The 26,387-nt window shown below is 46.9% G+C and overlaps 1 protein-coding gene across 2 annotated transcripts in view; it reads left to right on the forward strand.

Moving 5' to 3' along the window:
* LOC142898466 (mannosyl-oligosaccharide 1,2-alpha-mannosidase IA) overlaps positions 1–26,387 on the forward strand; it is a 139,465-nt gene that overhangs the window by 58,997 nt on the left and 54,081 nt on the right. For both annotated transcript variants that reach the window (XM_076041407.1, XM_076041406.1), the window contains exons 2-3: positions 4,102–4,198; positions 23,575–23,690. In XM_076041407.1, coding sequence (XP_075897522.1) covers positions 4,102–4,198; positions 23,575–23,690 — 213 coding nt within the window. The remainder of the gene's footprint in view (positions 1–4,101; positions 4,199–23,574; positions 23,691–26,387) is intronic.

Raw genomic sequence — 26,387 nt, forward strand, 5'->3', positions numbered from 1 at the left:
TGGCTTTGATTCATTACCGCAAAAACCCTCTCAGACTAAAGAAAAATCCCTCGCTCCGGCACCCAGAAACAGCAGCACGAAAAGGTTCTTTATGTAGATCTTGAAGACGAGTCGTCACATGGTGCGACGTCCTGTTTGGATGGTGGTAACAAATTTACAAATATTAAAAAAATATTAAAATGTGACGAATGGGGCCACTTGAGCAATATAAGTTCATAACAGTCAGTTTAGAATTCAGGTGCAAAATCCCTGGCAGCCTGACAGCACACCAAAAACTTTAGCTTTTGCTGAAAGCAGCAGCGTGGAAGTGTAAGGGTTAGCGACCCAAGCATCCCTACAGCTGCAGCTACAGAAGGTTGTCACGTCTCGCGCCTTCAGCTGTTTCAAGATCGGCTCTAGTAGTTTCCCACAACAGGCTACAAACTGATCAACCCACAAGTTCATCTCTGCTAGCGCCGCCGTGCTCACAAAGTGCCCGGCTAGCGATCTTTGTTAGCGCCGCAGCGCACAGTTTGCTAATTAGCACAAATCACAGTGGAAGTGAAATCTGAATGCTGCCTGAAGTCCATTTGGGCGGGGGGTGGTGGTGCTTGTATTTTTTTTATTTTTGAGTCTTCTTTTTTGTGGGGCTCGGGAGGAAAGCAGCCTGTCAGCCCAGAGTTACTCTTGAAATTTCCGATGAAAATCAAAGATGTTCTCAATGCGGGAAAAGCTTTTTATTTGTACCATCACCTTGTACATTATAAACAGAAAATGATGGTGGGAATATTTTGGGTTGTTTTTTTTCCCCTGTTCTCTCCTGGGCATTTTTTTTCTTTTTTTCTTTTTTTTTTTTTTAGCATTTTGGAGTAGCTTTAGCATTCAGAGGACGTACCTCTCCTTCTGAACCACAGACTCAGACCCTCTTCTCCTTCTGGCACAATCTCATTATCTCGTCTCTTCCACTGCAACCGCGCTCGTGTTTTAAAAAGTCGCTTCTCTTTCTTTCTTTGTCTTCCACTTTTTGTTCTTTGGCGAAGCAGCAGTTTATCTCATCTTGGCAGCAGATGGTGTTTTTTTTTTTTTTGTGCCTGTGTGCCTTTGTGAAACGATCTAATGGGGACCTTGTGGGACACATCTTACGTGTCCATCACCACCAGGTGAAATAAAATAAAAAAAAGAATGTGCAGAACCAATCGGCATCCTTTCATTAGAAAGAGGCGGGGTTTACGGCTCCACCAGCTCGATGTGGAGATAACGATCCTCGTCTGTCCGACAGCGGCCCGTTTCCTCCGCCGGCTGTCAGATGGGGTGCGTGTGCGCCTCCCCCGCCCCTGGAAACCAGCCGCTTTCACCACGTCTATTGATCAGCGCCTCGCCCACGGCCCCGAACGCAACACCGGGTCGACGGTCCGGTTTCCTCATCGACCTAATTAATCATTTCTCTTACAAATGCATGTTAGCAGCAGGAACAGTCGGACATCATTCGTCTCTTGTGACAGTTTCCAAATTAGACGGCGCCACATAAATTAAAAGCCTCCCGTCAGCATCTCTGAACAATCCGTCTTTTTTTTTTTACCTTCGCTCGCTGGAAACCGTTTGCGTTCCAACGCCGTTTCTGCTTCCTTTCAGCCGATTTCCTTTTCTTTAGTTTCTGCCCGCCAAATTCCCTTTGCCAGAAACCTTTGGGGCCGCTTTAACCACCAGACAGTGCACATTAGCGTGCACGAGCCTCTGCACTTTTCCGCTTGACTTCTGTCGGCTGCGTTATTAAATGAGGCGTGAACGTTGTTTTGACACTTTGGGTTTATTTTATGGAGCTTTTTTTTCTTCTTTTCCTGTCATTTGCCGGCGTCTTGGTGGTGCGGCCGCCGGGAAAACAGGCGTCGCATGGTTTCCGTCGGCCGATGACGTCGCGTTTTGTCATTTCACGCCGTCCCATCTCAAACGCCACCTTGATTTTTTTTGTCAGAATTCCGAAGGCTGCAAATGACAAAATACACCATTACAGCAGAATCTCAGCGGTTTCCCGCCTCGTTGCTCCACCTGCACCTTCGTTTTTAGCCTCCTGACCTCCAGCTGCTGCTGCTGCTGCTGCTGCTGCTGCTGCTGCTGCTGCTGCTAACATCCTGACGGATGGTTGCCCTTCATTAGAGAGCCCGCCTCGTGTTTTTGTTTTTTTGTTGCTATTTATTTCTTGAAATACTCGGGTGTATTTTTAGCGCGGCGGCTCTCCGCTATTCTTCGAGGTTTCTGTAATGAGCTTTTTTAAGGGGTGAGAGGATTTTCGGCTGCATGCCTTGTCGGAGGTAATCGGATTGGTGTTGTCTATTTCTCGCAGGCCGGCCCACCTCGGGGGGGACGGCGCCGCGCGGCCTCATGCCGTATTGATAATAGACATGACACGGTGTTACCGTCAGATCCAGCCAGGGGCGAGCGGGGAGGTGGGGGTGGAGGAGTGGGAGGGGTACGAGGAGGAGGAGGAGAGGAAAAAAAAAGAAATCTAATCCGCCGCTATCCGTCCATCTCGCCACGCGTCGCCCTGCGCGTTTGTTTTCTTCCGCGGGGGGAGGATGATGGAAAATCCGTGAAGGTTCCACCGCCGGGTTCTCGTCGCTCGGCCTCTTTGATGGCGACACAAGAGGAGCTCTTTCAGTTGCTTTTGAGGAGAGACGAAGAGAGAGAGAGACGAGAAAATCAGGGTTCTTGGCTACAAAAGCAGGGGAATCGTCGGGAAGCGAGAGTCTCGTGGTCCTCCGCGCTTTTGTCTCGCACGAACCAGATCAGAGCGCGTAAATGAAAGGAGACGTGTCTTTTCTTCTAGACTCATTCCACAAATGTTGATGGCAATGGGGGAGAATTTGGCCTTTTTTTTTTTTTTTCTTAAAGAAAATATAAATCCAAATCAAGCGGCTTACCTTCAGGAAGGAACTATCCCCCCCCCCCCCCGTATCATTTGATGTCAACTGTTGTGTTGCGTCGCCGCTTTAGGTTTCCCTGCTCTCTTCCTACTGCGGCCTTTTTCTTCCCTGCCACTTGAGAGTAAATATCTGAGGGATGAGTCATTTTCTTTGTAACTCACAGGGAGTCTCGGCTTCATTGTAATGCAAAGTGAAAGAAAAATCTCCAGACATGCGGAAAAAAAACCAAACTCCATCGTCTCCTTCGTTGACTTGCTTCACTGCTGAGGAAGTCTTGCGCCTGAACAGACCATTGTTCAAATCATCCCTTTGTGATGTCATCGATGCCTTTCCCAGGTTACTGACCACACCCTCAGCCAGGTATCGGCTCTGCCCTCTGATGCTGCCTCGTTATCATTTCCTTCCAAACACATGGAAGCAACTGACAGAGCCCCAGCCTCAGCAGGAGGCTGTAAACAGAGGGCTAATCATGCAGTTTTCTGGGGATCTGCTGGGTTTCTCTTTTGGATAGTCATTAGTCATGTGTTTCTCCATGATACCAGTGGCTGTTCTTATTTGGGGGGTTGGGGGTGGTGGTGGTGGTGGTGGTGGGGGGGGGGTTGTGTTGCACTGCAGACAGTCGTGCAGCTTGCGAGCACGTTTCCCTCTTTTCGCCGTCTGATGACTTTAATTTAATAAGGAGAAACCAGCTGACTGCACTGTGACGAGCTTCCAGGCCACAGTAGGAGCGGCAGGCTGCAGGCGGAGACGCATTACACCACTCCGAGATCAAATTCTTCCTCGTCTTCATCTTCTACAGCCCGTCCCTGCTTTACAGCATTTATCATTTCAATCCTTCGGCGTCGCTCTCGTCCTCCCAGATGTGTCAAACTGAGTTTTTGCGTCATCGCCGCCGTTCAAACTTTAATTTAAGAGCCGCAGCTGCACGGGGAAATGTTAGCCGCCTGGCCTGGTTGGTGTGTGTGTGAGTGTGTGTGCGTGTGTGTGTGTGTGCTTGTATGTCTGTTAATTGCATCCCTGTCGCTAATCCGGAATGATCAATACGCCTCCATTCCCTTTGCCTTTAGCCGTGGCGCTTTAATTAAATCTGGGCGTGGAGCTGCTGCACTGACTGATGACTGGCTGACTGATGACTGGCTGACTGATGACTGGCTGACTGATGACTGGCTGACTGATGCGTCCCGTCTCCCCCTGTTTTCAGATGATGAAGTTCGCCTGGGACAACTACAAACGCTTCGCCTGGGGCAAGAACGAGCTGCGGCCCCTGACGAGGAACGGACACATCGGCAACATGTTCGGTGAGTGTTGGCCGCGACTAAACACGACAAACGTTGCTAGCAAGAAATATTAGATCAGCGTTTTCTTTGCGCCCTCACCGAGTCCATCAAGTCCACCAAGCGTGTGTCTTTCTACAAATAAGCTCTTTGTGATGTCACAATGGGCACAGACACCTCTCACAAGTATCTGAGCACACCACCAGCCAGATGTTGGCTCCGCCCACTGACATGGACTTGTTTTTGTCTCCTTCCAAACATGTGGAGGCTGTAAACAGAGGGCTCCACTAACTGTTTTCCAGTGTCTTGGAGTAATTAAACGTGGGCGGCCGCTGCTTTAAAAAAAAAAAAAAAAGGAGTAAAAAGGCGAAACTCTGTGAAAGAAAAGCAAACTTCCTCTCTGGAATTTTTGGGGCAAAAGCGAAGACACTTTTCTTGAGATGCTTCTGCATAGTGGTTTTCCACAGGAATTACAAGGGCTGCCATAGGTTACATCATTAGAAACCTGCAGCCAAAGCTCTGAGCAGCGAAACAGGAAGTGGAGATGTGAGCTGCAGTTTTGCACCTGCTCCAGTTTAGCCTCTCATTGCTGTGATTCTTCCAATCACGTTTGCATGCCTTATTGTTCTTTCAGGCCGGGCTGAATGAATAAATAAATGATTAATGGTTTTTAAAAAACAAACAAACAAACAAACAAAAAAAGACCTTCACGTTCAATCACTAATTAATAAAATGAAAAAAATCTTCATGAGACGTTTAGTTTAGTTTACTTTCAACAACTTCAACGTCTGTTTAGAGCTGGATCTCTTTCTCATTTCTTTTTTTGTCTATTTAAGCCGTTTATTGAAACCTTAGTTAATGAAAATAATGAACTGAATAATGGATTGCAGAAATAGCTGCGGCGCCGCTTCTGTTTGCACAGGTATCACATTCAGATTGCAGAGAAGCAGCAAGACGCAACGCACTTCTTCTTCTTCTTCTCTCCAACGCCGTGGAATTACTCCCACTGCAGCGGCTCCGTCGCACCTGTTTGAGCCTTTTCGTCACCCAGCGCTCTGCGTGTGAAAAGCTGCCAGCAGCGTCACGCCGCTCCTCTAATTGAACTTCAGACGGGCCGAGGTCCCCGGGTGCTCGGCGCTGGAGCGCGTCGGGCCGTTTGCGCAGCCGAGCCGCAGGGAAATCCCACAAAGAAGCCCCTCAATAAAAGGCAGCTGAGCTCTTAATAAGACTCGGGCGGCCGCTGTCTTCCTCCGTCACATCCGTAGGGATTATGGATTATTGAGGCGGTGATGCAAACCCTCTTCAGAATACACTTCATGATCTCGTTTGGCCTGGTCCGGCCCACCGCCCTCCAGCCCAACCCCGACTCTGCCAAGTTCAAAGTTGAGAGAAAGTTCTTTTATAAAGTCCTCCAGTGTGTGTGTGTGTGTGTGTGTGTGTGTGTGTGTTAGGTGTTCCATTTCAAAGCAATCGGCGCACAGAATCATTTTCTGATGAAATCTATCGAGTGGGTGCCGTCTTGTGTTTGAAGTGAATTCCGATTTAGCTTTTGAATTTTTTTTAAAGCCTGAGGATTTAAATCGGCTGGACTCATCGTTGACCAGGTGTTTGAAGCCAGGGACTAAAACAGAAAATTCAGTTTTGAAATTCTCAGCACGGGCAAAATAATGATATTTTTTCACAATACACATATCCATACATACTGTATCTCTGCAACTTATCACTCAACTTCCTAGACATTGCTTTGAGCAGGAGGCTCTAAACAGAGAGCTACATGTGTGTTTTCTTGGGGTATTTTCTCGATAGTTGATGAGGAGAGGTTTCCTAACAAGTCCCATCCTGTCGTTGAAGTTCATCCTTTACTTCCTGTGATGTCACAAAGTGCACTAACACCCTCATCCAGGCCAACGAAACATCAGCTTTAGCTGGAGGCTGTGAACACAGGGCTAAACATGCTGTTTTCTCCAGAGAAAAAAAAATAAAAATGTGATAATGTATATAATGGCAATTCTTAGAGTAACATACCAGAGACTGATTCCCAAACTGGTGGTTATTTGATTTGGAAGTATAGGTCTAAAGTCTAACGTCAGACAGAATGAGGAAGAGCTTGCCACCGTGTCTCCTGGAGTTTTATCTCACATGGAGCAATTAGAGCATCTTCTCCTTCTGCACTGCTTGAACGTTGCATTAGGAAGTAGAAACCACTTAGCTCAATAAAAGCTAATGGTGCATGCAGCTGTTGAGACTGAAGCTTGTGGGCAGGGATGAAGACGATGGCTAAGGGGAAAGTTGCTGCAGCTGCATCCGATGTTGTGCCATCGCCTCAGGGCAGAGAGGAAACTCCAAACGCACTTTGACACGATGGGAAAAACTTCATGAGCCCTCAAAACACAAGTTGTAGAGTCTCGGATAATAGCAGCAGGCTATGACGGCGCTGCCTCGTTACGTTATCTAAAACTATTTTTCAGTTTTATCTAAATCTATTTCTCCGTTTTAATCTGCAGAGTTTGGCAAAACTAAGAAAGTAAAAAACAATGTAGTCTTTTCCTACTACTACGACTGACTGTCCATAAAGATGGACAGAGCTTCTGGTTTCAACCGCAAAAAAAAAAAGAAAAAAAAAAGGCCATCATTTGGCCAGATGGGGCCGCCAACAATGGTTGCAAAATCACTAAAAATGACTGGCCGGCAATAAGCGCTAAATTCATACCTTTACAGACAGGATCAAAATTTTGGTTCGGTCTTAATGTTGTGGGTGTGGCTACAGTCAGGAATCAAAGTGTGATTGGCTTACCGCTAGGTGAACCTCGAAATGACCCTGACCATTAAAACCAATCTCAAGGCTTCAGAGCGGGTCTTCACAAATCACTGGGTGACGTAACGAGGACTCTGCCCATCGTTCATCGGGTCAGTGCTTCCTCCTGGACCCGGACCCGGTTGCCTGTTTGAATCATTTGTGTTTCTGAGCTTCCGACTTCCAGACCAGCGAGCCAAGCCAAGTGGGTCAACCGCAATTTTACAAAGCGTTCCATCGGTGCCGACGAATCGGCCCTGAACAGAGAATCGGCCCCCCTGCAGTCGCTGCCCAAAAGGTTTCCCTCTAACAGAAAGCGCAGCGCAGCTAAACTGGCTTTAACTTTATCGACAAAGCATCTTCCCAGTGCACATTGGACTGATTGGGCTAACGATAAAGAGATGAGATGGAATAAAGCTTGTGTGTGTGTGTGAGAGAGAGGTAGTGGGAGCAGATGAGGCCACTTAAAGATCCAACCCTATATCCCACCCCCCATTCCATCCTCAGCTCAGCAGGTAATTCTCTGAGTGGCAGGAAATAGCAGGAAGGGAGTCGACAGGAGAGGAAGAGAGAGAAAAGGCCATCGCATTAGATAGTAAATGTCATGTTGCGAGGAAGTGGAGCAGGAAGCCAGGTATGAAATTGGACGCTGTGTTCCTTAATTTGCTCCCCGGAGTAAACAGAGATGCGGCACCACAGTCCGACGCGTATAAACGTGTCCGCAGTGGCGGTGGCCTTCCGCAATCGCCTCCGTCCTGCGTCTTCTCCTCCTGTATCTCGCTCTCCATCTTCAGTGCAATTCTCCTTCTTTTAGACTGTAAACCTCTTTTCTTTTTGTCCCCGCCACGACCCCCGAGGTGCCACGTGGCTGCTTTTTTTTTTTCCTTTATTTTTTGTTATTCGCTTCCACCCGAGTTCGGCTGCGATAGACCTTTTCAGCAAATTAAAATACGTTATGTTTTTTAAAGGCTTATTAAAAGTTTCTTTGCTCCGGGCTGCTAGAAAGAGAAAAGTGGGCCGACTCGTAATCATTTCAGCCTCTTTGTAAAATTGCTTGGAAGCTCTGTACGAGCAGAGAAGGGGGAGATGATGGATAGATTTGCAGACTTCTCATTAAATTAGCACTAAAACATTGGGAAAGGACGCATTAAATACAGCACCTCAAAATCTGAGCTCAGCATGTGGACTTTGAGGTTAATGGTTGAAGTTCATGTAAATCCAAGGCTTGGAATAATACATAAATGCTGTTCTTGGCTGCTTGCGGAAAGTTGTCTTGTCAATTAAGTGTCTTTTAGTGGCCTGCAGTTGTGACCACTGAGAGGTGACTTGGGGTAAATCCAGAATGCCTATTTAGCTCTCCGATAGATTCCCATCATTCGGTAACTGGACTTTGCAGCGCCGCCGCTCGCTTGTCTACTTCGCCGCCTCTGTTTGCCGCCTGATATTGGAGCTTCCGTCCCGCGGCTTTGTTTGATTCCTCCATGGCGTTTTATCTCCTTTTGTTTACGCCTGAAAAAAAGTTTGCCTGACAGCAAGATCAAAGGGAAGTAGGCCTTTTGAGATGTCGGATGATTTCAAATGAAGACAAAGGATCGGCGGCGAAGAAGAGGAGGAATCCTGAGAGGAGGCGGAGAATGAAAGTCAGACAGTTTGGAGTCAAATAAAAGGTAAAGATGTAGGGAAACTTTTTTTTTTTTTTTTTTTTTTGGAGACGCCAGGATTTTTGACCCGGTTCTGGTGTGTCCGAATGAGCAGATCGTGAAGAGTGTGGGAAAATCGTGAGGAGTCATTCGGGGACTCGTGTTGGCCGCATGTGTCTCCAAAAGCCCGGATTGGCTGGAGTTGCTGCGAATTTTTCTCAGTGTTTAGCCGCTCCCAGAGCTCCCAGAGCTCCCAGAGCTCCCAGAGCCCTACTTACTCACGGTGGGTTATCGTCGACTCAAAGCACGAGCTGCGACGCGGTTCCTTGTTCCAGCTCGTCCCTGAGCACAAGCAGACAGAGCCTTCAGCAATTTCACTGATGATAAACAGAACTGGGGCTTTTCCACAGAAGCGGTTTGTACAGTGTGGGAGCGCTGTAGCCTCCACGATACATCAAAGACGATCTCTTTAGGAAAAATAAATCAAGATAGACAAGGATAACCCTGTTTCCAATGGTGTTCATCTCTTCACAGAGTCTCTATAAGTCTTGTTTTTTTTTTTTTTTCTTCAGACCGACCACTTCATATTGGAGGAGGATCTTTACTGACTTTCTGCATCTTGCTGTTTACCAGAGGGCAAATCTGGCTCAACAGATTGTTTGTCCTCAAGTTTTATGCCTGACAGTCTTGAGAGTGAAGGCTTGTTTCTGCTCAGCTGAACTCCCTTTGTGCAGCAGAAGTGTTTGCAGCCTTTGGACAGTTTCCTGAATACATTATTCTGTTTGCTACCTCTTTTGTCACTGGCCCTGTTGGGGAGATAATAAAGAGAAAGGCTGGAACAGTTCCTTCATGTCTGCCCATATAGTGTCCTTGTAACCTTTGTTGTGTTCCCCCCCCCCGCTTCCCTTTTATTGACTACGACAAAGATTTTAGAGGGAGATTAAGTCGCTGTTTGTGAAGGAGGTTGTTTAGTAAAAAAAAAAAAGAAAAAAAAAAAGAGGCTTTCAGAATTTGTTTTAGAGAGAGAGAGAGAGAGGAAACATTAAGTCCCTCCTCCCCTTGATTTGGAACACAAGGACCATTCAGTAAAATAATGCCCAGGGAACATTTCTAGCGGAAAAGATGACGCCATACTTGGACACAACAACGATTTGATTAGAAACTTTGGTGTCTTAGTTGTCTTTGTTGTCATAGTGATTCATCTGTTGGACATAGTTGGCCAAGAAATGTTCCAGTTCAGGGGTTTTCTTTGGCTTTTACTTTGCTTTAAAAGTATTTTTTTGTCTTTTTCCAAAACATTCTCTTTTTTTTTTTAAATTCAGGCCCAAAGACATTTTCATTGTTACCCGCCACCCCCGCAAAAAAAAAAAAAAAAAAAAATATATATATATTTTTATGCTTTAGCGTAATGATACCATTAGAGAATGTGTGCAAGACGGTGCCTTAGAACAGAAATGCTCTTTGCATCTATTTATCACATTATCCAATTAGCACATTGACAGAATTTGCAGTGCAGAACATTAGCCGGCACAGAGGAGCCATTCGGAAACATTGCCTCCTCATATTTGGGGGATAAAAGTGACTGTGGTTTTGCGCACGCCATATTTTAACACCTCTGCCCGTCACGTTTTTTAACACTCTTCTGCTTTGGTTAGCGCTCTCACATGATGCCGTATGTCTCCCCCATCCACTCTCAGTCGAGCAGGAAGACGGCCCGGCCGGGCCCGGCACGGACTCTAAACGGTGGATTAAAGAGACGCTCGAGCCGACGTCACTCCTCCTGGTGGCGCTGTATGTGGGTCACTAGCTGAAACAGGCTGCATAATTAGCGCAGAGCACGACAGCTGCCAGGGCGAGACGGAGAGGGAAATATGATTTGACGCCGTTGGTGTCCCATCCGCAACGCCGTTATTTATTTATTTTATTTTTATTCATTATTTATGTTTTTAATCGTGATATCAGAGCACGTCAAGGGTTCCGACCACATTTGCTGCTCTCTCCCCGGACGTCTGTCCTGCACCACCAGCCAAACATCACACACATCTTTACCAGCAGGGGAAACTGGATGTTTCTATTTTTACAAGTCATAATAATAATAGTAATAATAATGATAATAATAATAATAATAATAATAATATTTATTCTAATTATCAAAGGTAGAACTTATCTTTTATCCCTTATCCAATCATCTTGCCCCTTAAAAAAAAAATAAAAATGTACCCCCCCGCCCCCACCCCCCCCAAAAAAATCCAAAAATCTTAAAGCATACGGTTGTCATCTCATGGCATCACAGGCAGCTTTCATGAAACTGGAAAAGTGCTTCTCCTCCATCTTGAGCCGGTGGCGTTTATCGGGCAGCGCCGAGGGCTCTTCTGATGATGTAAGACACTGTCAGGTGCTCTTCCGTGATTGAGAGAGGGTGGAGGAGAAGGAGAAGTTGATTTAGCTCGGATCGATGCCCCAAATGATGAAGCCTGGGGTATTTATTATTAGCTTGTCTCCGACTATGAGGTGCAGTTCTTCTGCAAAAAAAAAAAAGACAAAAAAAAGAAGAAATGTTTTATGAAGCAGTTGAAGACTCCTCAGGGTCCTTGAAGCTCCCACGAAATGAGGGAGATCCCCCCCCCCCCACACACACAATTTTCAATGTCCTACATCACTGTGATTGTAATGTGGTACAGTAAACAAGGCGGCAGAGGCCGTCAGAGTTCTGCTGAGGCAGTGCTTTTGGCCAAGACAGTTCCGAAGTCGCTCAAAGTAGAAAGGGAAGCGAGCCAACTCTGGCTATACTTCTTTGATTCTTTTCATTATTGCTCGATTTCTACTGCTAGAAGCCCAATATTGGTTTGGTGTGATTTGGCTCTTCATAAATACAAATTGATTTTTGAACAGTAACCTAAGTAAATGTGGGAACTCTTATGTTTAACTTAGCAGATTTTTATTGATTTACTTTTCTTCCCGTTGGCAGTCGTACACCTGTTTTGCAGTTATCTCCCCGTGGCACGTGCACCGGTGCTGAGCGGTGGGGTGCAGCGAAGGCCGGCGAGAACAGACGTAGGAGTGGCGTCCCGCCCCTCCATTACATCTAAACACAACCTCGCCGCCCGTCGCATTAGAACCTCACACGCTCAGCCGGCGGCCCGTGTCTTCCTGCACTCCTTCCATCCCGACTCCATCCATCTCCACATCCCAGTGGGCTTCACGGCTGTGCTGAGGAAACCATCCGTCCCCTAGCAACCGGCGGCAGCAGCAGGTGACCAATCAGGCACTGCACCCACTCTCGTCGCCCACCACCACCCCCCATTGAGAGAGCGCAGCCCTAAAACTGACCCCTCCCTCCTCCCTCCTGGAAATAATAGGCCCCCGGATGGAAATTGCCTGGTCTTATAGTCGGAACTATAAGAAGTGGGAGAGGTTTTCAGCTGCAGGGTGACACACGGCGGCGGTGTGGGGGAGGGGTGCGGGGAGGAGTCTGTGAGGGGGGTTGGGAAGTGATTTCTACGTCCTCTGGCGACATTGAGATACGTTATTATGTGCATAATAAAGCCCGGCTTATACGGCACTCTTAAGGCACTTATCCCCGGCCCAAGATAAAGGCCTGGCACATTTTTAGCCCTGCGAGTTGCACGTCCATGTGACAATGAGGTGGCTGCATGCAACATCTCCTGCACATGATCAAGATCCAGGCTCGGCCACGCAAAACATGGGTGTTTTCTTTTTCTTTTTCTGTTGAAGTGACATTTCGTTTTAGCAGTTTGCCAAAGTAACACACGCCAAAGCAATAGGTGGCGCTGTGACCTGTCAGCATGTGCGAGTGAAGGAGGGAAAACAGAACAACAGGAAAGGAAAGGTTCATTATTGTAAATAGGTCAACGGAAAAAAAAACACAATGTAGCAGTATCATATGAGTGGATTGTCAATAAAGTTAAGCAACATTTAAATATGGATCTATATTTATGTGGTCGCATGAAAAAAAAAAGGCAAACTTGAAAAACCAAAGCCAGTCTTATTCTTTTTGGTTGTGGTGCCGGTCTGTTGTGTATCCGCCGGGACTTTTGGGCGACGCAAACAGTCTCATACACAAAAGATGTCGTCAAGCAAATGTGGCGTGGATTCCTGTATAGATGCAAACAGTAAGAGGAGACGAGGCGACGGCTCGACGCATCAAGACGGTGGTGGAGCGGAGAGGAAGATTTATGGGTCGTTGTGAAAGAGACTCTGTGTTTGTCTGAACAGCAGTGACAGCGTCTCTCTCTCTCTCTCTCTCTCTCCCCTCCCCCCCTCTCTCTCTCTTCACTCAAATGGTGGCGACCTTCTGGAAACGGGGGTGGGGGGGGGGGGCGTAGAGGAGTGTTTACAGGACGGCCGCAAAGTGAAGCAATCTTTCACCGCCGACCCCAATCAAGTTTCTCTCCACAGATTAGACAGCGAGTCCCCCGTCGGCGTGTTTGAGCACATGATCAATCCTCTGAGCCGGGATTAAAACCGAGATGATGCAAAATATATGACGATGACGGGCGTCGGGGGAGGGGGTGGGGGATTATGGGGGGGATTGTGTCCTCGTCCACGATAGACTTTCAATTGCTGGCTGATGGACGCGGCGTCAGGGGAAGTGGGCGGGGCCACGCGTACCCCTCCCTTGTGATCTGCTCCTGTTTTGGAATCCTTAATCTGCCGAGTTTGTGTAATCGCTGACGGCCGACAAACCGCCGCAGTGACGCAGCGTCGGAGTCACGCTGGCGGTGACGTCGCCGCGGCTCGAGACATGTTGTCGCAATCAGCGCTTGGCCGGGTTTTAATCGCTGGGCCGAACAAGGCTCTTAAGCTTGTGGAGAGAGAGAGAGAGAGAGAGAGAGAGAGAGAGAGAGAGAGAGAGAGAGAGAGAGAGAGAGAGAGAGAGAGAGAGAGAGAGAGAGAGAGAGAGAGAGAGAGAGAGAGAGTGTGGGTTTTCACTCATTTATGTGGAAATTGGGATTTTGGTTTCGAGAACAACAGGAAGTGGCTGCAGTGTGGTCAGATTTATCGGAAGCGGACGACATTTTTTCAATAACGGCAGATTTGTTTTCCTCCTTCCCTGACTGCCGTCCAACTTCTCCCTCCAGTCAAGTGGTGCCCCCTAGGCACCGCTCAAAGTCCTTGTGCTGTCACAAGCTGGTTGCAAATGGCACCGGTGAAGCCTGTAAATAAACCGGATTGGCCCACATTGAATGCAACACACGACTGTTGTGAAATTCCCATTTATCCCGTATGTTTCTCATGAGCTTCCTTCCTGTTTGGACATTTGAAATGAATCCTGCAAACGTTCCGTCTTGCGTCGCGGCACTGCACTGATGTCATTTGTCTGCAGGAAATAACTGCGTACCGGCGGGGCGCTCAGGTTCACTGTGGTCATGAAAGAGTGAGGCAACAGAGGAAATAAGCTAAACTGCACAGAGGGTAAGTTAATGCAGTAATTTTAGTTTAGTTCTCCTCCGAGAGAGGTAAAAAAAGAAGAAAGAGTAAAAATGTGGTTGGAGGTCAAACGGGCTCCAGGGTGAGAGAGAGAAGGAGAGAGAGTGAGAGAGAGAGAGGGAGAGAGCGAGAGAGAAAGGGGGAGAGAGAGAGGGAGAGAGGGAGAGAGAGTGAGAGAGAGAGAGGGGGAGAGAGAGGGAGAGAGAGGGAGAGAGCGAGAGAGAAAGGGGGAGAGAGAGAGGGAGAGAGACGAGAATCTATGATGAGAAGAACAGGTGAGGCTTCGGAGAGCAGAGGAGGAGGAGAGTCGTGCCGACGAGTTGTTTCCAGATTTGCATTCCTCTCAGAAACACGCTGATGAAGTTTGCACACTCGCACTAATTGAGGGTGAAATCACAGAGCGGCGGCGGCACCTTGTAGTGCGGTGACGAGTGGCTCCTAACTGGGCTGTGCAAGCATCGATTCATTCGTGTCCTGTGCTTAATTAAAATCCTTTAAAAGAAAAAAAAAAAAAAAAAAAAAAATCTATTTTTAATTAATATTAATTCAACAGCTTCATTTAATCTGATCAGCCTGAAGCCACTTTAAAAAGAAAAAAAAATCTTTAATGGCAAAGAAGAGAAATAGACGAATATCATCTGAGCTCCTGCATATAAACACAGTGTAGACCTATGCACACACACACACATACACGCACACACACTCTAAATCAAGGCTCCTCCTCCACCCCTAAAAGCCTGCAGGGCTGCACAAATGAGGCGAAGCGGTTGCTGCCGTTAGATGGCCGGCTTAATTTCTCCGGCTGACAGTTGCTCTTTGTCAACAGGTTATTACGGCTCTTTTAAATTGGCCGGGCTGCACTTTTTCTTCTTTCTATTTGCCTTTCCTTTTCCTTTTTTTTTTTTTTTTTCAGAGCACGCGTTAAGCGCTCGCAGCGCTGACGGGAAGCAAGGTCAAGCAAAAAAGAAAATGAAAAAAAAAAATCCTTAATTGCTCGGCGAACTCGGCTCCGGCACTGAAGTGAAAAATTGCAAACAAACAACGTTTTCGAGATCGTTCGAAGTTCATGGCAGTGAAATTAGGTTCTTGTGGATGGATTGTGTTGACCTGACGGACAACGCACAAGCTTCTTCAGCTCATGAGTCGGGTGAGCTGGACAACCTCTGTGTAATATTTTATTCATTTATTTATTTATTTATTTATTTTTAAATTGACTGTGACGCTGCGGCTGGGCGTCTCTATCTGAGCGCCTGATCAGAGCCGTCAGCTTCAGCCGTCGGCTCCCGTCAGATTTCACGGGAGTTGACGGGGGCGTCAGATGTGCGATTGCCGCCGCCACCGCCGCCGCCGCCGCCGCTGTGCTTCTGCTGATCAATGTGCACGAATCATTTGGAGAGGGAGGAGGGGAGGGGAAGGTTCGATAACACTGACACGGTGTGTAATCTCATCTCCGAGGCTGTCATATCAGACAGGACGGGCCGCACTGACACGCCACGCTCACCCAGAGTGGCAAATTAGATTGCCGCAATTAGATTGATGCGTGTAGCACTCAAAGTCCCTCTAATCATGTCTGGACAGACCCCCCCCGCCCTCCCACCCTCCCAACTCCCGTCATTTTTTTTTCTCCCTTTTTGATTGGATTAATCTGTTTGAAGCTGTTTTTTGATTGGCTTCTTCTTGTTATTGAAAGCTGTTCCTTTCTCTTGGATTCAGGCGGCTAGCTATTAGCGCGCCGCCGCGGCTGGTCGTACACGCGTTACAGCAGTTCGACAAGCCAACGCGCAGCCAGTCAGATTGAAATTGGCTCTCGATTGTCTCTTTTTTTTCTTTTTTCTACTGTCGCTCAGCGGCAACAGGTCGCGCTAGGCTAGCTAGTTAGCACTATGTTTGAGGAGTCTTTAGCCTTGTTCCACAATACATACCCATGTTAGTGAACTGAAATAAACTCAGGCTTGAGTTATGCTTTAAATAGACCACAGACAAATAAATACGTTTGGCCATGTGCTAATGTGTCCTGTATTTTTCCTCCCATCATATTTTTTTTTTTTCCTCTGGCCCGACGTGTGCTTTTAAGCTGAAAAGCTGGAGAGCCATTAGAACACCAGCCCTTGTGCGGGAGCGCCTATGCCGTTAATGGCGAGAATGTAAAAAAAGAAAGCAGAGGCGGGTGTCTGGTGAGACTGGATGGCGAGCAGACGGGACGCGATGGCCTCTATATCCGTCAGCTTGATGTCGCTAATGGGCTGTGAGAGTGTATTTGGGGGACATTACCGACGAGCGCCGCAGCGAGCGGCACTCACCCAGCCGCTGTGAGGGGAATATTTCAAACGCAGAGTGGTTTCCAAGAGGCATTGTCTCGCAAGCAGACGCTACTCGATCGGCGTCGTCGATGCGGTGCGATAGATTTTCTGCTAAGACGTTAATCGATTGACATTCCCCCGGCTCTTTGCTTCCATAGATCCAGGATTAACGTTTCCCCTTTTTGGACTTTTTTTTTTTTTTTTTTTTTTACATATTCAGTTTTCATGTTAGAGTCAAAAGTTTGTCCATCCACAGAAAGCAGCATGTTTAGCCCTCTGTTTATAGCACCGCATTAAAAACACCGGCTTTTAGCTCCCTGCTAAAACGGATGCTTTGTTGCACCTCTCGTGTTTGGAAGAGATAAAAAAAACAAAGAAACACAAGGCAGTCTCTCAGGGGGTGGAGTCAACGCCTTGGGGAGGGAGCCGTGCCCTTTGTGACCTCACAAAAAGGTCAATTCCTCAAGGCTCTATGACAAGTCAAGGTAGAAAAATAAGTAAATGGTTGTTTTTCTTTTTTCTTGGGTTCACTGTCGGGCCAAGAGACGCATATTATTATTATTCAAACACATTGGTAAATAGAATTATGCATACCATGGGACCTTTAAAAAAAAATGTTTTCCTTCTATTACCTCATGGAAATTATTCAGCATTGCAGCCACGTCAGATTCTGTAGATATAAAAGCGCCGTGACAAGCTCACAAAACAAGTCTAAGGTATTTTTCTCCTCTCTGACTTCTTTGTTTTCTTTCTTCTGCGGGCCGTCTCCTCCGCCGCGTCCGCCGCCGCTCTCCTCCAGACAAGGGTGCTTCATCAACGTCTCGTTCAGCGCGCCGCTCCTCCTTGAAGCGGGGTCAGCTTTCCCAACCCCTGCCCCCCCCCCCCCCCCCCCCCTCCCCCCCCCCCGGTTATGATGTAAACAAAAACAAAAACAGACCTCTCCAGTGAGCTCTTTGTCTCCCCGCCTGTCACTCCGGCCGCACTGCACCCCAGCGGCTCGCTTTCCTCCGGAGCCTGATCAACCACCCGCAGGTCGGCGGCGGCGGAATAGGGGATGGCGCGCACGTTGCCGACACAATTTGTCTCGGGGAAAGAGGACAAATCACCGGCCTTGAAAGAAATCGAGGATTGGATTGCAGACGGCTAATGAGGCCTTGTGAATGCAGCGTAGCCGTGCGATTTTAACCGGCAGGCCGGTCTTTACATTGATAATCGGTGGGATTAGCCACCCCCCCCCACCCCCCACCCCCCCCACACACACACACACACACACACACACACACCACACACCCCTCTAACCACCACCACTTACATCTTGTAGCAAGGAGAGGAAACAATCCGTAAAGTGAGGATCTTGTATTTACAACTGCAGGAGGCGGACTCAGCAGGTTCTGGTTCTGCTCGCAGCACGTTCTCTCGCTCTTTGGGAGCCGCGCAGTCAGAAGAAGAAAAGCTTTGGTGCTTCGCAGTGACGCAACAAAGGTGACGCCTGCATCAGGAGCTACTGTGAGGCTGCACGGGAACAGTGTCAGATCCGTCGAAAAGTTCATGTTTGTTCCTTGACTGTGCCACCAAATGGCTAATTTCTAAATCATATTTGGAAATTTCAAAATTTTAGGTTTTTTTCAACGAGATTTGACAGTTTTTGGCTCAAGTACCCAGAAGGAAAATGTCCCTTCAATCACATCTCTTATTGACATTATGTTTTATAATTTTTGTCGGCCAAAACATAGACCTTTTTTTTTTTTTTTTCATACCTTGTATTATTTCTATTAATTGCAAATGACATACATTTCTAAATGGATTGAAATTTGGTGTCATTTGGCTCAAGAATCAAAATAAAATCCAGGAGGAAACCTGAATTATTCTTGCTATAATTGTTTACTTTATGTTTCTGATCAAACCTCTTCCTGATCTGCGGCTCTTCTTTCGCCCGCCTTATTTCCCAACAGGTTGACATTTAAGTGTGTCTTTCCTACAGTGCCTGCAGCTAATCCTCTCTCCTGCCTCACTGCCGCGCTGTTTATTGACTAATCTGACATCCGCTCCTCACCGTTAGCACTCCAGCCTTTTGAGGAGGCGGAAAGAGAGAAAAAAAAAAAAAAAAAAAAAAGTCCATGCAGGTTGACGGACGTGACATTTCTGCCCGATACGAATCCACCCGACCGTTTTTCATGTTCTGCTCGCTAACCCCTGCCTAATCCCACCCGCGCCACTCCACTCCTGGACGGCTTTCTTCTCCCATCCACCCCCGTGGCTTGGCCCCCCCTTCCCCCCCAACCCCGCACACCCCCCCACCCCCCATCAAAGGTCCTCCCACCGGTGCGTCTCCTCGCCGCGCTCTATCCTGCCTGCCGTGAATGGCAAGCAGCTCCGTGTCGTTAGCAGCGGCGCCGGCGAGCTGACTCGCTAACCCCGTCTCTCCGGTGCCAGGTGGTATTAGAGCTAACACGATGCTCGTTGGCCCCGGCCATTGATAATTGGATGCTGACAACCACTAGTTACATGGCAGTGTAATTAATGTGAATCCCGCGGCAGCATCAATTAGATCCACTTTAACATATCGCAGGGCGGGAGTGTTTTATTTTTTTTATATTTTTCGAGTCCAATATCTTATGTTTCACCCTTTTAGTCGAGCGCGACTCCGAGTGAAAAACCGAAGACATGATATCTTCGCCTTTGTCACCCCCACCCCCCCCCCCCTCTCCCACGGGCGTATTAAAACACTCCATCTCAGAAATCAAATTATTGTTATCTGCTTAAGTATATTGAACTTTAAATGAGCTTATTGGGTGGAATTTGCAATGAACATCAAATGGCATTTCAGGCATATGAGCCTATATTTTTCATGCGCATTGTACAGTGCAGCGGCTAAAATGAGATTATAGCAGAAATGTTGCCATGGAACTGTCCCCCCCGGGGATTGAATAAAGGAGGGGGGAGGTTATCCAGATGCTCATGCATCACCATGGCCGCCTTGTGTGTGTGTGTGTGTGTGTGTGTGTGTGTGTGTGTGCGTGTGTGTGTGTGCGTGCATGCAAGTCTGGAGAAAGGCGGTAGGCAACAGAGAATAAGTCCAATAATGTTCCAACTCTGGAAGCGATTGATCATGCGGGCTGCGGCCCGTCTGAATAAACTCCCCGCCCGACACTGAGTGGCCTGTGACAGTCGTGATGGATGAGCATCCGCCGGCCAACGTCTCGCTAATGGCTCCCGCGCTTCTCGTTGTGCCGGCAAACAAACATGCTCGCTTTGGCTTTAGTCTTGTGTGCGTGCGGCTCTTGGGTGCCTTTGTAATAATTTCCCAAAAAAACAGTAAACAAAACAGAGGTGGAAATAAACGTATGGATTTTGGAGGACGTGCTGCTTATTTTTGTCCAGCAAGCGTTGGGTTCGGGATGATCTCTTGGGTTTGGAGAAACTGAGGTTTTGTGAAAGTAAAGATTGGACCAAAAAAAAAAATCCCAAAAGAAATATGAGTGTATGAATGCAAAATCGGCCAATAAAGCCACATTCCCTCGAATGGCATCAAGCCAGGACTTTAGGACCAACGTGAGATTGAGATCTTCTGGATTGCCGCTACTTAGACTGGAGTTGCGTCTACAGTGAGTGGACCCATTGACCTTGGTGAGAAACTCGGCAAGACGTTCAGTGCCACAGGGGGCATTTTGTATTTCAAGTTTCCACCTACCTACCGTTTGTTTGTTTGTTTGTTTGTTTGTTTGTTTGTTTTTTTCCCCCCATCGTGAGGTATTTTCTCAAATTAACCGGTCAGCCCCGGGAAGTGTCCCACCGCTTCTCCAGAGGGGGCGCACCTCGCCGTGCGCGGACACCCAACCGGAGATAAATATTACAGCAAGCAGCATTGTGGCGCAGCATTAAAATGCATGAGAATTCAATTAGAGCCGGACCCCGAGGCGCGTCAGCGTGTGTGCGTGTCCATGAATTTACAGTAGATGGCACCTCCAGCGCCCCCTGTCTTTAGAAGACCCCCCCCCCCCCAGGGCTTCTTCTATCTGGGGGCAGCTTGCCGGAGGAATTAATGGGTCCCGGGACCGCCGACGCCCGGAGGAACACGCCATGATGGATCGATCCACTCTATCGGCCCCTCAGAGTTAATCAATCACTCTCAGTCCGGTGCCGTTTTTTTGTTTTTTGTTTTTTTTCCCTCCGCGAGAATTTTTTTCCACACTTGCCCGGAGGAGCTGAGAGGAGCCTCGGGGCTTGGATAACGAGATCATTTTAGATATCACACCACACTCCACGCTCTCAGGTTGCACTTTTTTTCCCCCACCATCAAGCAGAGGCCACGCTGATCAAAGGAGAACTCGAAGTTCCTCCCGTCTTCCTGTCAAACTTTGCTTCCCGCTGCAACTTTAACGGAACTCTGCAACTCTCTCTCTCTCTCTCTCCTTCTCTCCTTCTCTCTTTGGCTCTCTCTCTCCCTCCTGCACGACGTGGCTGGAAAACTTCAGCAGACGGTTCGGGCCGAGCCGCACCGCCGGTGTGTGTCTCGCTCAAGGCGAGCGCATGCAGCTCCACCGTCGGCGTTGCGAGCCGAATTTCCCCCGCTGGCCAATCACGGCCTGCAAAATTTGCGCTGGCCGGCCTAATTTGACGGAGTGGAATCCAAAATGAAGGAACCAGAAGAAGGAGGTGATTTAGAACCAAGCCAGAAACTCTCCTGGCCCGTCATTGATCCCTGTTCTGATCCGAGAAGTGCTGATGAGGTGGTGAGGAGGGTTTTTACAGGGTTGCCTTTTTTCTTTCCTCATGGCAGGAATGTGCAGAAGCAAATCCTACCAGCCGATAAAATTTCTCTTTGGTGCTAAAAATGAATGAATGAGTTGGAATTGATCTGAAAAAGCTGCTGACATTTCAGGTCTTTGATGTGAGTTTAAGTCACTGCACTGGGACAGTTGGCCCAAGACATTGAATGAAAAGGCGTCATTTTCTCATCCACATAACCATGATGGAGTTTCACAGTCGGAAATGTACCAACCAATAGCAATACAGCGGACACTTGATGTGGCCACGTGTTCCAATGTGAACAAAAACCAAAGCGATGCAAAACACCGTAAACCCGTAAACTTCATGACCAAAAGATTCTGAAACGGCGACATTAACGTCGTGTTTTCAGATAAAATAGCGTGGAAACATGCTTCCACATTTTTCATGCTTGCAGTCCAGTCTGCGAGTGTCACTCAGTGCCATGGAATCTTGCTTTGGCCAAGAACTTCGAAAGTAGTTTTTCATTTTATTTTATTTTTTCTTGTTTTCACTCGTGTGGTGTCGTCCAAGAGTGGCGGCTGCGGGTTTGATTCCTGGCCCGGTCAGAACCCCAGACCTCGCTGCTTGGCAGTCAGCATCAAGAGTTGGATGTCAACAGTTGTACTGGGCTCTCAGCTCGGGAGTTAACTTGCCTTCCTGAGTCGTATTAAATCAACCGCTAGTACAGAGACCCACATCAAACACTCCCATTTTTTCTTCCGTTTTTCTTGTTTCAAACTACCTGGACTTCCTGGACTTCCTATCCTTGTGACGAGGCCTCCTTTTTTTTTTTTTTCTCCCCCCCAATTTGCATACGTTGGTAAATCAGAGCACCTTGCGATCAAAAAGAAAAGGCTTTGATGTGCCAGGTTGCCGTCTGGTTGCGTCACATTAATTCAGGCGTCTTCCGCTTAAACGCGCTCGTTGTCAGGGATGAACGTACACGTTATTTATTTATTTACTTACCTATCTATTTATCCCCCTCCCTTCCCCCCGCCTCCTGTTGTAACCGGGTCAACCTTCACGCTGCTGCATTATCCCCCGCTAATCTACAACCTGCCACCCGGAGGAGGGAAACACTGAGTCTCTCTCTTTAGTTGCACTTTCCTGTGTGTTTTTTTTTTTTAGAACTTGCAAACCCTAACGTTCCCCCCTCCAGCTGTTTCGTCGTCATTCATTAAGGCCGCCTCTTATTTGTCCCACGTCGCCTCTGCCACCGCGCATCATGCATCACATCTCGGCCGTTTGAGAGTAAAAACAGGTGGCGCTGTGTCTCGCCGGGGCCTCCGGGAGGAAAGCAACCGGCGGCCCGTCAGCGTTTCAGACTCACTGGAGCCGGGAAACGGGGGGGGGGGGGACGAAACAAAAAGAAATGAAGGGGTTGCAGCGGGATTCAGGTGCGATGCGCACGCAACAGAGGGATTTTTACGAGCCAGCGTGAAGAGAAGGCAGAGTGGAGTCAGCCCACACTCGGCTGGAATCAGACGTATCTGTTCCTCTTCAGTGGGCGACTCCTAAAACAATCCGCCTTTCATCGCGCCGCGGCCGCCTCTGATGTTTTTTTTTTGTTTGTTTTTTTTTGTAGTCGCAGCTTTTCATTTCGCCGGGAGAGACGCGGCTTTTCATCTGGACAACGCGGATGCTGTTTTAGCAGCGCCGCCGCCGCCGTCGTCGTCGTCATCATAATCGCGGCGGCTATTACAGCAGCTCGGCGTGTCTTAAGGGGCCTTTCATGTTTTATTCATTTATTGTCTTCCTCCCCCCCCCCCCGGCGTCGACAGAAGTCGGCGTTTCTAATGTGTTCAAAGTTTGAGGTTAAATCTGAGCTCTGTTCTTGAAAAACACGATATATGAATTAATAAAGTGCTTTTTCCCTCGGTTTGATTTTTTTTTTTTAATTTTCTTTTAATAAAAGGAAAGAGCTCCTCCTTTATTCTTATTTCTGTTTTTATTGCTCCAGGAATTCATGAAGGAAATTGCAGTTTTGTCAGCTCGTTGGTTGCAGTCAAACATGCTTTTATCACTTTGATAAACAACTTTAGGTCGTCTCTGGTTTCTGGCAAAAAAAGAAAAAGAAAGAAAAAGTGCTATGAGGTATAAAGAAGGAAAGGTTGATGATGCAGACGTCACCCCGATGCTATTTCAGTATGTTTACCTGCTCATGGACATATCTGATGGTTAGACACCACTTGCAAAGGCTTTTTGTTGTGAAACCAATTGTTAATCAAGATTTAATACGTTATCCCTTCAAAGGAGATACTGTATCTATATATTTACTCTTTAATACACCTTAAACAGGGCCAGTGATGAAATCATTGCGCTGAGATGCAGAGGCCGATTCTTTACTACTATTATTATTTATTTTTAGTGTACGGCTGTACATAATGTGGTTCTAGTGGTTCTCCTGGGTCTTGACAACAGTGTGTGTTTGTGTTTTTGCGCCAGGTGGCCTGAGAGGAGCCTCCATCATCGACTCTCTGGACACGCTGTACATCATGGGATTGATGGACGAGTACAACGACGCCAAGGAGTGGGTGAAAACCAGCCTGGACCTGAACTCGGTGAGATCCCGAGTCCTTTCCCTTCCTTCCCTCAATATGCTTTTCCTGCACTGAACCCTCTCGGGAACTTTCACTCCGAGCTCAAAGGCTGCTGCATTTCCAGCCTGATAAAGATTTCAGCGGCGGCCGTGCGTGCTGGATCGATTACAAGCGTCGCCTTTGTGTTTTAACAGCCACATTGTGTCGGCGGAGCCTGACGGTGCTCCGGAGCTCGGGACATCGCCGCGTGAATCAAAAGCATTCTGTGTGGCCGCCGGACACACTTCGTTAGCAGCTTATAGGATTCTCTGCTTCACTGTGGGGCAGAAAATGCGATCTTTAAAAGAGAAAGAAGGTGGGGAAAAAAAAAAACAGAGGGGTCGGTCTCAGAATATATGGCGAGGGAAAAAAAGAGACTTTTCATCGATTGCTTTGCAATTATGTGGTTGCCCCCCCAAAAAATCTGTCAGCACCAGCTGCATTTCCAAACTTCTGCACTTAACATTTGCATAAGTGCGTGAAGTGCGTTCGCTCTGAAACGTATGCAAAAATATTCAGTTGTATTTGTTTATTTGTTATTATGTTAAGTGTCCTGGGGTTTTGGAGGTATTCTTAAAAAATGTAGTTACTATTACTATTAGTGTTACTTGAAGAAGTATTTACACAATCATAAAAGTCCAGAATTTGTGCAGCAGTGCGCAAAATCAACTAACACGTTGCAGTTGCCCTTAGCATTCTGTTAGCATGTACCGGCTAGCTAACTGCCGTGCTCCTGGCTACAACAGAGCTCTTTACCGCGGCCCTTTTAAAATAATGATACTGCACTGAAGCATGTATTTGGACTGTGTGCTGCTGCCTTTTAGTTTCTCTCTGCAGTTTTCCATTTGAAAAAAGCGTGAATAGAAGAGGACCACTTCTGGGGCGTCTGGAGTCAGAGCCGCTCCTTCAGAGTCCCTGTTTCACACCGGCAAGCGTTGCTCTGCTGCTCCATCTTCACAGTTTGATGTAAATTGCAGCAGACGTCTGGTGGTCCTTTTCCAAAAAAAAAAAATAGATATATAACCCTCTTTTTTTTTTTTATTGCTTCACATGTTCTGGCGTAGGGCTTGTTTTCCGTCTTGGGAGATGTGATTAGATGCCAGAGTCATTTAACACTGAAATGAAAATATCTTTGGGTGCAGGCCATCCTGGAGCTTCTGCCATCCTGGTTGAGTGAGCCAGTTATGCAGCAGCGCTGTGACTTTCGACTGATATATGTGTGTTGTTGTTGTTGTTTTTTTTTTTTTCTTTATTGGGGCGGGGGTTTCAGTTCAAAAGAGGAGTCATTGCAAGGGAGATATTGATGTGTGTGTTTTATTCATTCACTTTACACTTCATTCACATTTTCATTTGCTAAAACACCTTGATTCTGTTTGCAAACAATTTTGGGGCCAAATTAGAGGAAGTGTTTTTGACATTAGTTTCAGTTTTTAGATTTCCTTCAAAACACTTCCAAACTTCCAAAATAGCTGATACATTTAGATACAAACAGCATTGAGCTGCCAATTTCACTGACATCAGCGACTCTTGAATGCAGCTGAGTTTTCATTTCCATTCTCCACTTTTATTTTGTCTAATTGGTTTGGCAGAGTCAAAGCATTTTAATGCTCTGAGCCAAAAAAAAAAAAAAAAATTCAAAGTACATCTCCCTGAGAAACGCATACTGGACTCTGACGTCCCGGAGCTGCTCAGCGCCAGAGCCAATTATCAGACACAAGTTTTCAGAAAGTTTTTTTCTTTCTTTTTATGCTACTAGGACTTATTTTTTTCTTAAAAAAAAAGAAATCTTATGTTTTTCCATATTGCAAAATCCACAGTTGTGAAAAAAAAATTCCCTGATTTTATCCAACAAACTTTTGCTGATTATAACCTTGCACATCTCGCAGCTTGTTAAGACTTGGCAGTGTCTTTGAATTTAGCTAACAAAGACCAGTTCAGTTCAGTGGGACACCCGCCAACGTCTTTTGTGGCCAATCATCACGAGAGGTTACAAGCAGCCACTTTAACTTTGGTTGGTTTTTACTGTTCTTCTCCAAAATTGCCATTTTTGTCGGCTGTGATAATGACATTGCTGCCCTCTATCTAAACGTCTTATTTTGAAATTGACAAGAAATAAATACTTTTGATTTTGCACTATTTGGCAGACAAAACCAACTGATACTGGCCATTTTTATTTTATTTTTTTTTAGCAAAGTTGATATCAGGACTGATTCCACTCCAGGTTTTATTTGGACTTCGATTGCAACCCAAAAGCAATTTGCTGAAGGCTTCTTTTTTCCTTTTGTGCTTTTTCATCAACATTTTCCATCTCCTGTAGTCCCAGTTGGACAAAAGTTCCACATTTGCACACCTGCCAAAATATATTTCCCTGCAGAGACATTAATAGTATAGCAGGTCACCTAATTGCAGCCTTCACGTCTGCTTGAATGTGCACATTTTCTCCTGCATGCTTATCTATTGTATTTTTTTTTCACCCATTATTTTATTTTTTTTAAGTTGCTGCTGTTTATAGATTCAAGGCTGTCCCTGTGAGCTTGCTGATGGCTCCCCGGAAGCCTCTTCAGTCTAACTAGCAATATGCACCAGCAATAACTGGTGACACGCCGACGTGAAAAAAGCTCCCCAGTCGAAAACCGGATGGCAAAGTGACTGCGTAATTAGTACAATCAGGCCCCTAAT

The sequence above is a fragment of the Nelusetta ayraudi genome, unplaced genomic scaffold (assembly GCF_046127955.1).
Source record: "Nelusetta ayraudi isolate G7.1 ecotype Tasmania unplaced genomic scaffold, CSIRO-AGI_Nayr_v1 ptg000066l, whole genome shotgun sequence".
Lineage (NCBI taxonomy): Eukaryota > Metazoa > Chordata > Actinopteri > Tetraodontiformes > Monacanthidae > Nelusetta > Nelusetta ayraudi.